Source organism: Dendrobates tinctorius, unplaced genomic scaffold (genome assembly GCF_039654945.1).
Source record: "Dendrobates tinctorius isolate UK_male_01 unplaced genomic scaffold, ASM3965494v1 ptg000049l, whole genome shotgun sequence".
NCBI classification, from domain to species: Eukaryota; Metazoa; Chordata; class Amphibia; order Anura; family Dendrobatidae; genus Dendrobates; species Dendrobates tinctorius.
This window is the reverse complement of record NW_027361717.1, coordinates 29,160,053-29,175,758: the sequence shown is the minus strand read 5'-3', so window position 1 is coordinate 29,175,758 and position 15,706 is coordinate 29,160,053. Positions and strand designations below refer to the sequence as shown.

Here is a 15,706-nt window from a genome sequence, read left to right as displayed (position 1 = left end):
AGGCCGGCACAGCCCCCCGAAAGGCCCGTACAGACCCCAGAGAGGCTGTACAAGGGCAGGAAAGGGTTTTTCTTATTCCGATACCGGAAGTCCCATAGACTTGAATGGGACTTCCGGTATCGGAATCGGCGATACCGATACTTTTTTTAAAGATCGGCCGATACCATCCGATACGATACTTTGAAGTATCGGATGGTATCGCTCAACTCTAGTGTCCATACATCACAGTTCATACTTGCACCCTGACACACGGATGTGTGACTCTGGCATTAGGGGAATGGTAACATCCAGATGACAGAAAAAAAAACATGTTTCTAAAAAGTGAAGATGCTCCAGAATTGTTATTTTATTCTGCAATACTTGTTAAACAATAATTAGGAATGTCAGGAAAACTGATAGGTAACCGCTTTACAAAGTGAGGAAAAACAAACTCAACAGCTACGCAAAACTTTACAACATAAAAGAGTATCAAGTAACATATCAAATTTAGTCGCTTTGTAAATACTTTGCTTTACCAAACGGGGTTGTCCGGACCCAACAAAACTATACAGGTGGCATAGATGTGTTAAAAAAGTCATCAGACTCAATGGAGCTCTTTCTGACAACTTGGCATCCCTGGGTGGGTTTTAGTGATATTCTTGGTATCTGTACTTGCCTTCACCCCCAATGTCTGCAGTCTATATCCCTGGGCCTCACTGCATTACCTGCCTCCTAATTACTCTCATTTTGGTCACTCCTTCCCCTTCTTTGCTTGTCTTTAGTTTATAGATTGCACTTACTTTAAAGATTGCACATTATATACAAGAAAAATTTGTGCATTCTAAAAAACCATTTGTGTGGGAAACTTATTTGTTCCTTAACAATATTTTTTTTCTGTAAACTTTCAGTAAGAAGGGAAAAAAAAATCCTGATCAGGCCACAAGACTGGATTGTGCATCATCAGAGACAAATCCAACGATGTGGATGTGATCCAATGACCGCTGCAGCTAATCACAGGCCTGAGCGATCAGGTGACCTAAAAAATTGATGTTATTGCAGGATCCACGGGGTTACAGCAGGAGAGTATGCCTTAATTTCATATTTTTAATACATCTGTAAAAAAAACTTTTGTTGAGGTATATAACCCCTTTAAAGTGATACAACCAACCCCCTTTTGATACAAAGTTAAATATCTTAGGCTTCTTATTACCAGGGGGCATTGTGGAGGTTTAAATACAGGCAGAATTCAGACTTGTGTGAAGCATGGTTCTGTGTATGGACCATGATGTACGGACTGGCCACGGATCTAGCGACCCAAACTCTAACTCACATATGCCTATGAGGCAGTTGAAAATCGGGTCAGTTGATCAGCAGTAAGTCTATACGCTGACCATGTTTCACGGATGTCTGAATTCGGTTTTACACAGATCTCTAAAGTCACATGCCTGACAACAATGCAGCGATAGACCGCTGTCCGTTTCCAAGGGCAACAAGGATTTCAGTGGAAGCCTTACCTAATTATGTGAACAGAGAAAAGGACAATACAAAATAAATAAAACAAACTACTCATTAGATTTATGCTATAAAAGCGGAATTACGCTTCACATGATTTTCACTTTGTGCTTCTCTCTATTGGATACAGTAGAACTTGCAATCCGTCTTCTATGAAATCACTCTCAGTAATAGCATCCGGTTGGAGCTTCATAATAACCACCAATGAGTAAAGTGAGGCATTATCTTAAAATAAAGTGTCCATTATCATATAAAAATATGTGGTACAAACAGTAATTCTCTGCACTCCACATTGTATCATCTGGACATGTCCTAACCATAGATGCCCACAATTGTCCTCTGACCCTGTGATCGCCCTGTGAACGGAGCTTTCAGCTTTATGTTTGGCTTAGACTGTGAATATGCATAATAGTAAGCGTTGTCTGAATGAGCCGCCACGGTTTATAAGTGCACTGAACATTATATATCTGTAATGTCCTCTCTGTCAGAAGGTACAAGGTGTCCACACAAAAAGACGCAATATGGCAACTTGTGGCTTCACAGCCCTTCTAGAACTACAGCTATGAGGAGCGTTGGTCTCGCAGCTGTCCTGTTTCACGTGGTGCAGTATTTACTGGCAATGAGGTCTGTTTTGGGAAATGATACTGGTTGCCTTCATTTTCAGACATCATGGTTCTCAACAGGTTTCTCACTACTTTTCTCCTTTGTTTGTAGGCAAGGTTCCAGCAACAAACAGATAATTCCCAACATGTAGAGCAAGCCACACACGTAGAACGAGTAGTCGTATTTCTGCGTGATGTCAAAAATCCAGCCTATAGGAGACAAATTAGATGTTACATTTATTCAGTAAGTTACTGGATTCCTTCACACCAATTCACATTGCATTACAATGAAACAGATTCTAAATCAATTACCATCCAAGAGTCAACCAATTTGGGAATATTTGTAACACTAAAGTGGCATGAGCCATACACTGTGCAGTGGATGGTTTTACACACCAGATCCATCACTCCAAAGGGCCATAGTTTTTCAAATTTAGTGATAAAATTTCTCTTTAAATAAATTTATCTTTCCAAAGTAATCAACCAGTTAATTGTATTTATTAATTTTTTGAATTGTGGGAATCTGGTTTGTTATCCAACATTGAGTGATTCCTTGCCATATATACAACATTTGTAAAACTGCAGTTTTACCATATTCATAAATGGTCAGAGCTTCAACGCATCCCTATAGGCATAACAAGGGTGTTGTGTCTATTTGTACTGGGTAGATTCTATGTATAATGTCCAGCAGTACACCCTAACAAAAGGGGCTCTAGTTTAGGGCAAGCCCAAAGCATATGTAATAAGTCTGCTGAGTTTGTCTTACATCTAGCACATAGAGAATGCGATCTAAATCCAATATCGAATAGAAATTGAGGTTTTCTATAGACTTGATGTATCACACATAACAGAGAGTCTATGAGATTCACTTAAGGATAATAGGGGAATCCTATTGCTCTGTATTATTACCCTTTGAGTACATCCCCCTTGGTAAAGACCATAAAAATTAGCAGTAGATGAAAAAGGTCCATATGTCTGGAAACATAGGGTTAATTAAAAAAAACAAACTATATTCAGGGGAGCAGCAGGAGCAAAACATGAGCAGAAACTGGTCACTTTCTATGATGTGACATGTCTTATTTTATGTTTTCTCTATGCACTCTTAAGCTGAATCCAAAGAACGCTGAATTGCGGGCGAGTGTGACCCCACTGACACTTGAAACCAGAAGTTTACATACACTATATAAAAAGTCACATTTGCATGTTTTTCTCAATATCTGACATGAAATCAAAATAAACCTTTCCCGTTTTACAGTTCGGTCCATATATATTTGGACAGAGACAACATTTTTCTAATTTTGGTTCTAGACATTACCATTTCATATGAGGGTATCCACATTAAAATTGGATGAAGGGTTTAGGAGTTTCAGCTCCTTAACATGTGCCACCCTACCATAATTATTAATATTTGCCAAATGCCAGAAAAATGACAGAAAGAGAATGTGTTTTAAGGCATTTTTATTAAGAGGTTTATTCTGATTTCATGTCAGATATTGAGAAAAACATGCATATGTGTCTTTTTATATACTGTATGTAAACTTCTAGCTTCAACTGTATACGGTGCGTCAATAATAATAGCTCGCCCATAAAGCGTTGATCAGGGAGGAACAGGTCGACGGCATCTTGTCTCTGCAGTTCGCAGCTGACCTTGATTTACTATAACACATTCTTTTAGTCTGGTTTCATTTTTCTAAAGCTTCTAATTAAAGGCCGTACCGGGAGCTAGATTGCTGACTGGTTCCCAGTATTACTAAATAATATCTTAATAGCGTTAGTAGCTCAATCCCTTGCAAAATGTCTTTCTACATATCGCAGTAATCAGCTGACCTCTCACATACACAGGGAGTTTTTACAGCATGTTCACGTTGTAGGTATTTTCTTGCCAATATCCATAGGTGGCTTTACAGGGGATAACCCTAAGCCTGCTTGATTCTGGAACAAAATGTCAAAACTTGTTTTAAACAACTTTGCGTAATCTAAATGCTAAAATATTGCTTTATATATAAAAAAGTAATATAAAACAGTTATTGTTCTTTAAAAATTGTATGACTGCTAGTACATACAAGATGAGAATCGGCCTTAGGGGGGTTTGCCTGCTAATCCTGAAGGTCAATGAAGAGGTCACACAGGGTGCATCGGCTGGCCACTGAAGGGGCCCCAGTCCTGAAGGTCTCTTGCTCCCAGCTCTTTAAAATTGGCAGCTTATGACTTATGAAACGGCCTCTGCATCCAGTACATTCCTCATTTCATTGATTTGGTGATGTTATTTGGACACTAGATGATTCCCATGGAGAATAACCCTTAATCGTTACATTTAGAAAAAAGAAGTTTTGCACTTCCATTTTCACAGACCCAATCAATTATCTGGTGCAATTTGTTAATGCCCAGCAGAATTATAGATCTGCATGTAACCTTTCATCTGTATTCTACGTCAAGACGATTTCATGATGTGTACCTCTGATGACATGCTGACGCATTTCACCGTATGGGCAGTCAGTTTAAGATATCTCCCATTGGGTTTCACTAAAAAAGGCATTTTGTTGAACTTTTTTATGTCATGAAAAAGTAGGCCCTTGAAGACCACTGTGGACATTCTTTTACATTTGATGGGATGTAACAGCAAACTTTGCTAGGTACATTTACTAAAGTAAAGCTTTAACTCAGTGTGCACAAAGCCCTTGATAAATAATAACACTTCTAGCATTCCCTAAGTTTTAGGTCAAATGTATGCAGAAATAAGGAAAATTCTGAAGCTGAAGGGTTCACAAACTTTCAAGCCTCAATTTAGATATAAAAAGGTATAGTGTTATTTACCTGCAAATGGAGGCCCCAAAAGTGCAGATATCCCATTGGCACAAATGATGATCCCATAGGCATTTGCTAGTTGTTTGATGCCCACTAAATCTTCAGTCACAACAGGCATGAGAGAGAAGTAGCCACTTGAGAATCCTATAAGTGCACAGACCACAGACAGGGCGGCATATGTTTGCATAAGAGGGAGAATAAGGATGCAGATACCCAGAGTAAAATTGGAAGCAATGAAGACATTCCAGGCACTGACACAGGACAGGTCTCCAAGAAAACCTAAGATGATCTTTCCAAATATATGCACAATAGCAATAATTGAGGTCAGAGGAAAGATATTGTTCTGTTGTGACATACCATATAGCTCTACAATCTCAGGGAGGTGTATAAAAGGAATGACAAAGCTGCAATAGGCCAGCAGGGCCCATAAGACAAATGCTACAAACACCTTGTTAGTGAAAAGAGAGGATGCCCCAAAGTAACTCGAGTACCAGATCCAGAAGCCGGCCCTCATAGTCACGGTCATTCGCGTCAAGGACTTCAGGATTCCGAGTCTACTTATGTCTTTTATGACAACCTCGTTACTTGCGTCCTCCTTGCTCCATGACCCTGCAGTGTCTGTTCTCACCCCCCCATCCTCTTCAGGGTACAGCGCATTATTGGGTTTCACAGCAATGGCATCTAGCAGCGAGGCTTCCTTCTTTTCTTGATTTGCCTTTTCCACATTGCATTGCCCCCTTGATTCTAATGGCCTCATGAGCGCTCCACATACACACAGGTTGAGGGTGACTGCTCCCTGAATTATCATGGCATTTCTCCAGCCAAACTCAGTACACAAGTACTTCAAGAGAACAGTGATAAGAAACGTCCCAAACCCAGTCCCTGTGGTACTCAGTCCTTGTGCCAGAGCCCGGCGCTTTTGAAAATACTGACCCACCATCACCACTGCCGGTAGATATACCATTCCACTTCCAATACCTAAAAAGGGGATAAAAAATGTATAATCAACATTCTTTTCCTTGTATAGATATTTGGGCATAACATCAAAACTAAATTCTAGTACTTTATTATCTTTAACTCAATCATGTCCTTCAGATAAAAAAAAGCCACCCTTTAACACAGAAGCTTGGTCCCATTCACTAGACTACCACACGCAGCCCTACCATTAAAACACTTTGGGGGGAATTGATTAAGACAGATATTGTTTTAATCAAAAGAGTAAGGGCTCATTTAGACGTCCGTGCAAATCGGTCGATCTTGGACAGCAATGCTCGGACTGGCAGCGGACCTCCCGGCCTGAATGGGACAGTCATAGAAATATATGAGGCTGACATGCTACAGTCGGGAGACTTGTGGACAGTCCGTGTATTGCGGTCCAAGATCAGACTGATTTTCACGTATTGTATCCCAAAATCCCAAAAATGCATAGTCTAACCTCAAATATATCCATAAACACAATATCCCCATCCATTTAAAGTGATAAAGAGGCAACAACAAGAAAAATGAAATATTAAATATTTTATTAATTAATATAATTAAAATAGATTTACCAAGAAACTTTTAAACAAAGGGTATTTCATTAAAAAAGTAGCAAAAGGGCAAATTAATAAATATGGATTACAGCAGCATTCAGAGATCTCTAGGGGATATACATTCCTAATTCCCCCTTATGAAGAAGCCTGGTAGGTGAAACGGCTAATAAAATATTTAATATTTTAATTGTTCTTGTTGTTGCCTCTTTATCCCCTTAAATGGATGGGAATATTGTGTTTATTGATTTTCACGGATGTCTGCATGAGAACTAAGATTGTATTCTATTTCTGAATTTTTGGCTTGAAAAAGGCCAGCGACTGTGGAAACGTTGCCATGCATGTCTGTTGTTATGGGTTTCTAAGAATAGAATAAAACTTAAGCTCTTTTTTCAAAAAAGATTGTTAGTCCGGTGCCTTGGTTTCTTTTGAAGATTATCTAGTTTCCTGGCTTGTTGAGAGGCTATACAGGGTAAGCACAGACATACGCTAATGGTGCATAAGAATCTTCTCTTTTTTTACCACACCCAACTAGAATAGTTCAACCTTGATCAGATCTATGATGATTTCGATCTTAGAAGAAACCTGTGAGAACATCTTTAGTAAGCAGACACTTGGCTTTGCTATCATACTCTAAAAATTGTCTCCACTTTCTTTCTAGCCACTACAGGTTATAGCAAAAGTGTGGAGAAAAAACCCTTTCGTAAACTATCACGAGGATGGCTTATGATCAATGAATAAGCATCTTCCATCTTCTGAAACAAATCAAGGGAACATTTAAATCAGTAATCGGATCTTATTGAACAAAGGATTCAAGTTGAAAATCCTTAGTGATATAAATGGTGTAATTTAATGGAATCCAAACTCTTCATCTTTGAAATTAAAAATAAAAACTGAAATCACAGAGAATCCAATTTGTGTGAATTTTATCATGGCAACTCATGTGACTCAGTAGTCGGCATGGCCCCCATGTGCCTCTATGCACTCTCAACACAGTCTGGGCACATTCTGGATGAGACGGTGGACCGTTTTCTGGAGAGTCTCCTCCTAGACTATGGTCAGGGCTTTGGTGAGCCACAGCATAGTCTGTGACACCAATTGGCACCATTGGATGGGAATATTAGGGACAGTCAGTGGCCTCAATGCCTTTGTCTTCCAGGAAATGTCTACACACTTTGTACTGCACCTGGAGAAATCCTGGGGCACACTGCACCAGTGTAAGGTTGGACAATGGATCTTAGGATTTCATTCCAGTAAGGCTGGTTTCACACTAGCATTTTCTAGCGCTGCGCCTTGCGCGCTATAATGCACTTGCGCATGGCTCCCCTATATTTAACATGTGTGCGCATGGTTTAGCGCATGTAAGCGTTCATCAGCGATTATCGTGCGCTGCGTTTTTTCCAGGTGTGTGCCCAGTTGCGCCAGACGCTACATGTTGCATTTTTTGTTCTGCCCAACACCCCAAAAATTGCGCAGTCTATGGGTGCGCTGACGAGCGCATTGCTCAGCGCACGTCAGCGCTTATCACACCATACTTTTCTGGAGTAAACAATATCTAGACAATGGTAGAAACCACCCCCTACACAAGCAACATTGTTTGGGATGATTTTAGATAAGAAGGTGTCTGCCTGCACTGTACCACAACTCTACAGACAGCCTGGAGAGCAGACAGCAAAACCACACTGAATTTTGGAGCTTCATCAGCCATGTGAGTATTCTTCATCTAAATGTATGCCTGTCTTGTCAAGTTTATTATGTACTAATGGTTTTTATTTTTTTTTACATGCAGTATGTCTTCTTCAGGATCAAATTATTCCCCATCCCGGGAGGAAGTTGCAAAATCAGAGCGTGAGGTGATTATATTTGTGCCTTTGGGTAAAGTAAAGCTGCTGCCAATACAAATGTCTAATAATTTTTATTCTTTTTTTCAGTCCTCATCATCGGACCCGTCTAGTGAGGTTGAAGAGCAGGAGCAGCAAAGCCAAGTCCCGGCGGTGACCCGTAATGTAAGTATAAAATCATTTTCAATGTTTATTTTTTTTTGATCTTCTATCATTCTTCTTTCCTGTTTTTTTTAAACTTTTTTTCCACACAAAATTCAAAGACTCTAATGTTTTTTTTTTCTAGGTTCCACAACGGGATGAAGATGTCTACCTTGATAATGAACACCTCATACAACTTGTCCAGGAGCGTGTCCCGTTGTGGGACAGCCGTGACCAGCTGCACAAGGACAATGTGGTGACCCAGAAGCTATGGAATGAGGTGGCCGCAGCATTGATGGATTACTGGGACAGCGCCCCTGCAACCTCCAAAAAGGCGTTTCGTAAGTATTTACCTGCTCTGTGATGCCGCAGTGACTATTGACCTTGATTCTGTTGTGTTTAGTGATAGATATATTCTGTCTGTAAACACAACAGTAATATCAGGATCACCAGTGAATGCTTTGGTTATTGTATTGCTGAATTGTGCTGCATTGACTGTTTTGACTGATGTCACAGTTGTGTTTACTCATAGATATATTCTATGGATAAACACAACAGTAATATCAGGATCACCAGTGAATGCTTTGGGTATTGTATTGCTGAATTGTGCTGCATAGAGTGTTTGTACTGATGTCACAGTTGTGTTCACTCATAGATATATTCTATGTGTAAACACAACCGTAATATCAGGATCAACAGTGAATGCTTTGGGTATTGTATTGCTGAATATATCTTGCATCATACTAATTATTTTATTTTTTTTTTTGTTTTCACAACAGTGAACAAATTCAGAACACGATGGTGCTCGATGAAGGACCGCTTCAACACTGAAGTTCGTGCTGAGGGACTGGTTCACAGTAGTTCAGTGGCAAGGACCAGAACCAAATACCGGTACCATCACAATTTGGAGTTCCTGAGACCGGTCCTTGCCACCAGAGCGTAAGTATTTTTTTAATTTTCTTTGGGTTGGTTTTAAAAATCAATGCTTTTATATTCCACAGCTGATGCGTCTTGTAAATGCATGATAGTAATGTTTTTCTTTTCTTTCCACAGCACCTGGAGCAGCACCCTGCAACCTGTCCCTAGAGCGGTCCTTCAGCGGACGTCATTGGACCCATCCCAGCCATCCGACAACCAGGAAGCACGTTGCAGGTCAGCAACATGGACAACTGGTGACCAGGAAGCTGGTCAATCAGGTGTTCCCCTGTCCCAGGTCTCTGCCACTGGTTATGCGGGCACTACCCGCCAGTGGCAGAGGGCCTTGGACAGGTCTGTCATGCCCGAGTTCATGCACTTGAACGAGGCCTTTCATGCCAGCCTCAAGTCGCTGTCAGACAGAGTTGAAAGCGGTTTTTCCCTCATGGAAAGAGGTAACCAAATGGAACACCGCTTCAACTCTGTCGCACAGCGCCTTGACCGTCTGGAGGCTGACCTCAACAGACCAGCGCACCATTTCTTTAGTAAAATTGAACGGGGCATGGCGGAACACCTTAGTCCTGAGCAACAGCTGACTGTGCTGCAGGCCTGCAACACTGCTTACTTGCAGGCTATGCAGCAGAATCGGTATGTGCAGCAGTCAGTGGTGTCATTCCCACCTGTGCCACCACTGACTCGCTTCACAACAGTACCGACTTCTGCTGCATACCACTGCATGACCACCTCTATGCAAAGCCTTGATAGCCACCATTACAGCACCACAAGTCTGAGTGCCGCTGGTCACCTCACCGCCACCACCATGGCAAGCGCTGCTCCTGTTTGGAGCACCACCACCACCCACACGCCTGCTTGGAGCACTGGCACTGTGACCACTACTCCAACGTGGAACAGCCCTGCCAACACTCCTACATGTAGTAGCCCTGCCTCCACCGCTCCACAAACATGGACCAGCACTGACGCCACCAGTCCTCCTGCAAGGACGAGCACTGCCACCGCTACCACTGAGCAGCAGCAGCCACAACAGCTGCAGCAACAACAGCAGCCACAACTGCAGCAAACGGGGGACCCGCATTCCATATTTGAACAAACTTCTATGCGTGCACAAGACTCAAGGCGGGCATTGGGCACAAGGAGGTCCAGGCAGGCTACTGTAAGGAGACAAAAAAAAAGTCAAAGAACTTGTTCCTACCCCCTCTCCTCATAGTTTGTCTACCTCCATTTCCATCACTGACCTCCCTTCCCCCACCACTTTTGTCGCCCCTTCACCTAGAACACCTTCGTCCACTGTAAGTCGTTCCTCGTCACTGCACACCCCAAACGTGCTACCTAGTTCTCCCAAACGAGGGAAAAAATATTTTTTTTCTCTTTAAAATAAACTTGCAGCTATGGTTTACCATAATAACGTTTTATTAATGTCTTTATCGCCGCCTCCACACACTGCGCCGTACACACACCACGCCGTACACTTTGTTTATTTGACCACTCATAGCTCCACTACTGACACATGTTTCTTGTGTGTTTCAAGGAGATATGTGTTGTCAACAAAACAAATATATGTGACTTGTATTTTCACCACCAGTCTCTTCAGTTTGCTAAAATTGCACAGACTTAATAGAGGATGGTGTTGAGTGCAAGGCATATCTATTGGCACCTTGGCAGGTCTTATAAAAACTGAATTGAGGATGGTCTGTTTTTACCATCCTCCTTTTTGTGATAACAGCCCGGGGAATTCTAGATATACCTTGTAAATAGCCACATCCTCTATTCAGTGTGTGTTGAATTTACTGAGGAAATGATGGGTAAAATACACGTCAAATGTGCAATACCCAGGTCTAGCATAATAACTATATATCAAAACTGGTCTGATGAATACACATATGATTTTTAACCTGCATCGTTGCTTCAGTCTGATCCTATTTCACGCAGATGGTAGCGATGCTGCAGTTTAACTCATATGTGTATTTACCTGGACAGATGTGATAACATTCTGAAGTCAGAATGCTTTATTTTGGGCTTCCTTACTTCACCATGACACTAGGCCTGGGGATTGTAGAAGTTGTATAAACTTTATTATCTGTCCAATCTCAGTTGTAACTCAAGGCACGGCGGTGATCCTACAAATAATATTTATAGTCACATGGTCAGTTGTCCCATAAAGAATGACGTATGCGAATGCATACCCAACTCACAATTTTTAACTTCAGTTCATATGACCCAAATATTATTTGTATTATCCACCGTCGCTAAAAACTGAACACAAACTTTAGAGTTGATAAAGGACATACAAATTGGGTGTATGTATAGTCACCTACTCAGGAGTGATAGTAAATTCATGATGCACAAAACACAGCATCATGAATTCACAAGAATACTTGGACAGTTGATAATTGGATTGCAGTGTAAAAAGACAGTGCACTCGGTACAAGTATCAAGACAGGTTTATTAACATATACACACAATAAATTTTTTTTACACCATTTGCTCTTGCCATTCCACCCGTCCTACATCTGAAATGAAGTAGGCCGCAAATTGGTCCTTCATTTGGCCAACTTCAACGGATGACCTGAGAGGGTGCTGAGTGAATTCAGGCAATGGGTTTGTAGCAGGTTCATCTAGTTCAAAGTTAGGGTGCTCTTTAGCCATCCCAAAATTATGTAGAACCACTCACTCCTTCACCACCTCATCCACTGTTTACAGTTTCAGACTAATGGCTGTGCTGAGAATGTGCCATCTGGAGACAAGAATACCAAAAGCACACTCTACAGTCCTTCTTGCTCTGGTCAGCCTGTAATTAAAGATTTTTTTTGTGTCGTCCAAGTCCCGGCTGGAGTAGGGTTTCAGCAGGTTTGTGCACATTTGAAAAGCCTCATCCCCAACCATTATAAAGGGCTGTGGCGGAGCTTCGGTGTGGGGAAGAGGCCGTGGCATGGGGAAATTAAATTGGTTGCATACAACTTCCGGCCCATGTCCGAGTTCTTAAAAGCCTGGGAGTCATTCCCACGGCCAAATGCTCCAATGTCCACTGCTGCAAACTTACAGTCTGCATCCGCAATGGCCATGAGTACTGTAGAGAAGTACTTTTTGTAGTCACAGTACTCCGAGCCTGTTCTTTTGGGTTTGATTATCCGGATGTATTTCCCATCAACAGCTCCCAAACAGTTTGGGAAATTGCAGATTGTCCAGAATTTGTCAGCAATTTCCATCCACTTTTCAGCGGTGGGTAGGGGCATAAAGAATGTTCCACAAAGAACGTTCCACAAAGACCGGCAGGTGTCCGCAACAATTCCCAACAAGGTGGAGATTCCAATCCGGTACTGAAAGTGAAGTGAAGAGAGGGTCTCTCCAGTCGCAAGGAATCTGAGAAACAGACAAATAAAGAAAGTTATAATATTGCTGTATATGGTTATTTGAAAACATAAAAGAAAACAAGAATTTAGTACATTGCCGACCAAGAATTCTGCATACTATGGAATAGTACATGGCAGAACAAAGAAAATTATGCAGGCATTGTTTTTAAACATTATTACATACCGTAAAGTGACCAGGAGCCGTTCCTCAAGAGGAATCGCACGACGGAGCTGCGTGTCCTGTCTCTGGATGAATTGTTCAACACGAGCAAGTAAATCCCTGAAGCTTTGTTGGGACATCTGTGAGTAATCAGTAAATTTCTTCGGGTTTGCCTGTAGCTCGCTGTAGAGGGTGTGGTACGCTCCACGGCTCTCCCGGAGTTCAACAATCGGATGTATCCACAAATGCCGACGCTGCCGTCTTCGCTGCCTCTCTCTCTTCCTTTGTTGATGGCAAGCAACTGCATAAGCCTGAGCCATCCTGATGTCCAGATCCAAGTTAAAGTAAAAACTCTTCCAGCGCATATCCATGTTGTCCATAGAAAAAGCCAGCAAATGCGAAGAATTCAGCTGTACACAGGGTCTATATAAAGAATTCCCATTACACAAGCCCCCTGATGTTCCATTGGTGTTGTCTGTTGCAATAATTTTTCTAGAATTTTCCTCCTTTGAAACTAACTCTTGCACAAAAATAATGCAAACGCATGAAAAACGCTTAAAAACGCATATAAACGCTGCGTTTTTTTGGCTTAACGCGCACTATGAGGCGACAAAAAGAAGTGGCGTTTACAAGCGTTTATATGCGTTTTTGTCATGCGTTTGATGTGCGCAAGAAACGCAGCGCAAAAAAACGCTAGTGTGAAACGAGCCTAACTAACAGCAGTCAGGGTAACGTTTGCTACCAAGTGAATGTTTGTGGGACTGACAATGCCAAATCTAGATGCTGGATAATGTTGAAGGCAGTGTAATGCTCACCTTGCCTCTATAGAATCTTTCACATCTGTCACCTGTGCTCAGTGCGAACCTGCCTGTGACGAAAACAGGGTGACAATGGAGCAGGTCCCAATCTGTGTATTTGAATGCCAATCAAGTTGCACTGTGTTGGGCTGTAAGCACCGGTTCCACTATATGACTGACATCAGGCCCTTTGGCTACTGTTATGGACACTAGTGGTCCTCTTAGGGTATCTATGCCCTGGCAGTAGCTGGACTACTTGTGTAACCTGAATTTGGTGCAGGTGGAGCCTAATGATACCAGTAGTGACAAATAGAGAAGAATTAGTCGGGAAAGATAAGGAGAGAGTGGTTGTCCCTCTTTGGGAAGTTTATATTTATTTCCTCGCCAGTGCACTGGTTGTCACTTTCATTTGCACCAAAGCAGGTGAAATTGATTCACAATTGCTTATACTTCCTAAGGCTAAGTTCACACTTGCGTTTGGGTAGAATGCGTAGGGCTGCATACTTCTTCCCTTAAGCTCCGCCTACTTCCGCATGCGTCCTGCTTCCCTATCTTTAACATTGGGTACGCAGGGACATGCGTTGTATTTGGATGCATCCGTATGCGTCGTTTTGACGTGCCGGCCGACAGCACAGAAAACGACGCATACGGACACATCCGCCTACAACGCATGTCCATGCGAACCGAATGTTAAAGATAGGTACGCAGGACGCATGCGGAAGTAGGTGGTGCTTAAGGGAAGAAGATCGTAAGTCCGCGGAGCTTAAGGGAGGAAGTACGCAGCCCTACGCACTCTACCCAAACGCAAGTGTGAACCCGGCCTAACTGGACAGCATTATATCCCACACGTTTAACTGACCGGAGGTTACAGCATGATGTGCAAGTGTTCCCTTAAGGCCGGGGTCACACTAGAGAGGAATACGGACGAGTGAGAGGCGCTAAAAGCACGCATTACACACGGACAAATGATTCTCTATGGGGCAGCTCCCAACAGCCGTATATTTCTCGGGCGTATTCTATGGTCCGTGCCTACGCCCATAATACGCCAAGGCAAGTCTATGGGTGCGCAAAAAATACGGATTACACACTGAGCACACATGTGACTTGCGAGAAATACGCACCCGGTGCCTTTTAGAAAAGCCGGCAATTCAGTGTGCGATACAGTAAACTCACACTGACAGGTTTAATAAAGAAAGAAAGAATAGATATAGACACATAGAATACATATATATATATATATATATATATATATATATATATACACACATACACGTCATTGTGACAAACATATATATATTTCACATTTATATTTTCACTGTATGTAAACCATGTGTCATTTCATGTCGGGTTGGGGAAGAATTTGATTGAAGCCGGCAATTTAATTAGCGGCTATTCTGCTATGAAGAACTCTGTGAAATATAAATATATATATTTATATATGTTTATCTCAATGACTTGTGGGTATATATTATATATATATATATATATATATGCATTCTATGTGTCTATATCTATTATTTCGTTTCTGTTATAAACCCTGTCATAGGGCTCCATTATATGTCCATTTTGCAAGGCGGCGAGAAAATCTCGCCATAAGGATTGCATACGGATGCCATACGGATTAGAAACGGATGCAGACATGCGCAAAATACGCAACCACACCTTGCTTACGGATGACATACGGAGCACTGTTTAGGGGTCATTCATCCGTATTACGCCTGTAAACTACGGACCGTATTTTGCGCCGGTTAGTGTGACCCCGGCCTAATTTTAATGAGCAGTGTATGACATCCCTACAACCAGTGTGACAACATGAATCTTTTACTTACCAGCTGTCACTCCAAATGTAAAGAACAGAACGTGCACATTGGTGGCAAATGCGCTTAGCACCCAACCAAGAGAAGTGAGGAACCCGCCAATCATTGCAGTTTTCCGACATCCACAAGTGTTAATGAACAAGCCAATGAAGGGACCTTGAATATAAAATCATAGTGAAAAAGTATTCAGGTGTAATCCATACACATAGAAAGCTACCGTAACAATTAGCGGTGCTCTCT

The 15,706-nt window shown here is 41.8% G+C and overlaps 1 protein-coding gene across 5 annotated transcripts in view; it reads right to left on the bottom strand.

Moving 5' to 3' along the window:
- Positions 1-322: 322 nt before the first annotated feature.
- The window catches only part of SLC16A14 (solute carrier family 16 member 14), a 77,850-nt gene continuing 62,466 nt past the window's right edge, over positions 323-15,706 (bottom strand). For 4 of the 5 annotated variants that reach the window (XM_073576619.1, XM_073576617.1, XM_073576620.1 and 1 more), the window contains 3 exons: positions 15,479-15,622; positions 4,908-5,876; positions 323-2,303 (listed from right to left, as the gene is read on the bottom strand). In XM_073576619.1, coding sequence (XP_073432720.1) covers positions 2,152-2,303; positions 4,908-5,876; positions 15,479-15,622 — 1,265 coding nt within the window. In that variant the 3' untranslated portion in view covers positions 323-2,151. Of the gene's footprint in view, positions 2,304-3,920; positions 4,026-4,907; positions 5,877-15,478; positions 15,623-15,706 lie in introns of all 5 variants that reach the window. The other variant, XM_073576621.1, reaches the window with a different exon arrangement.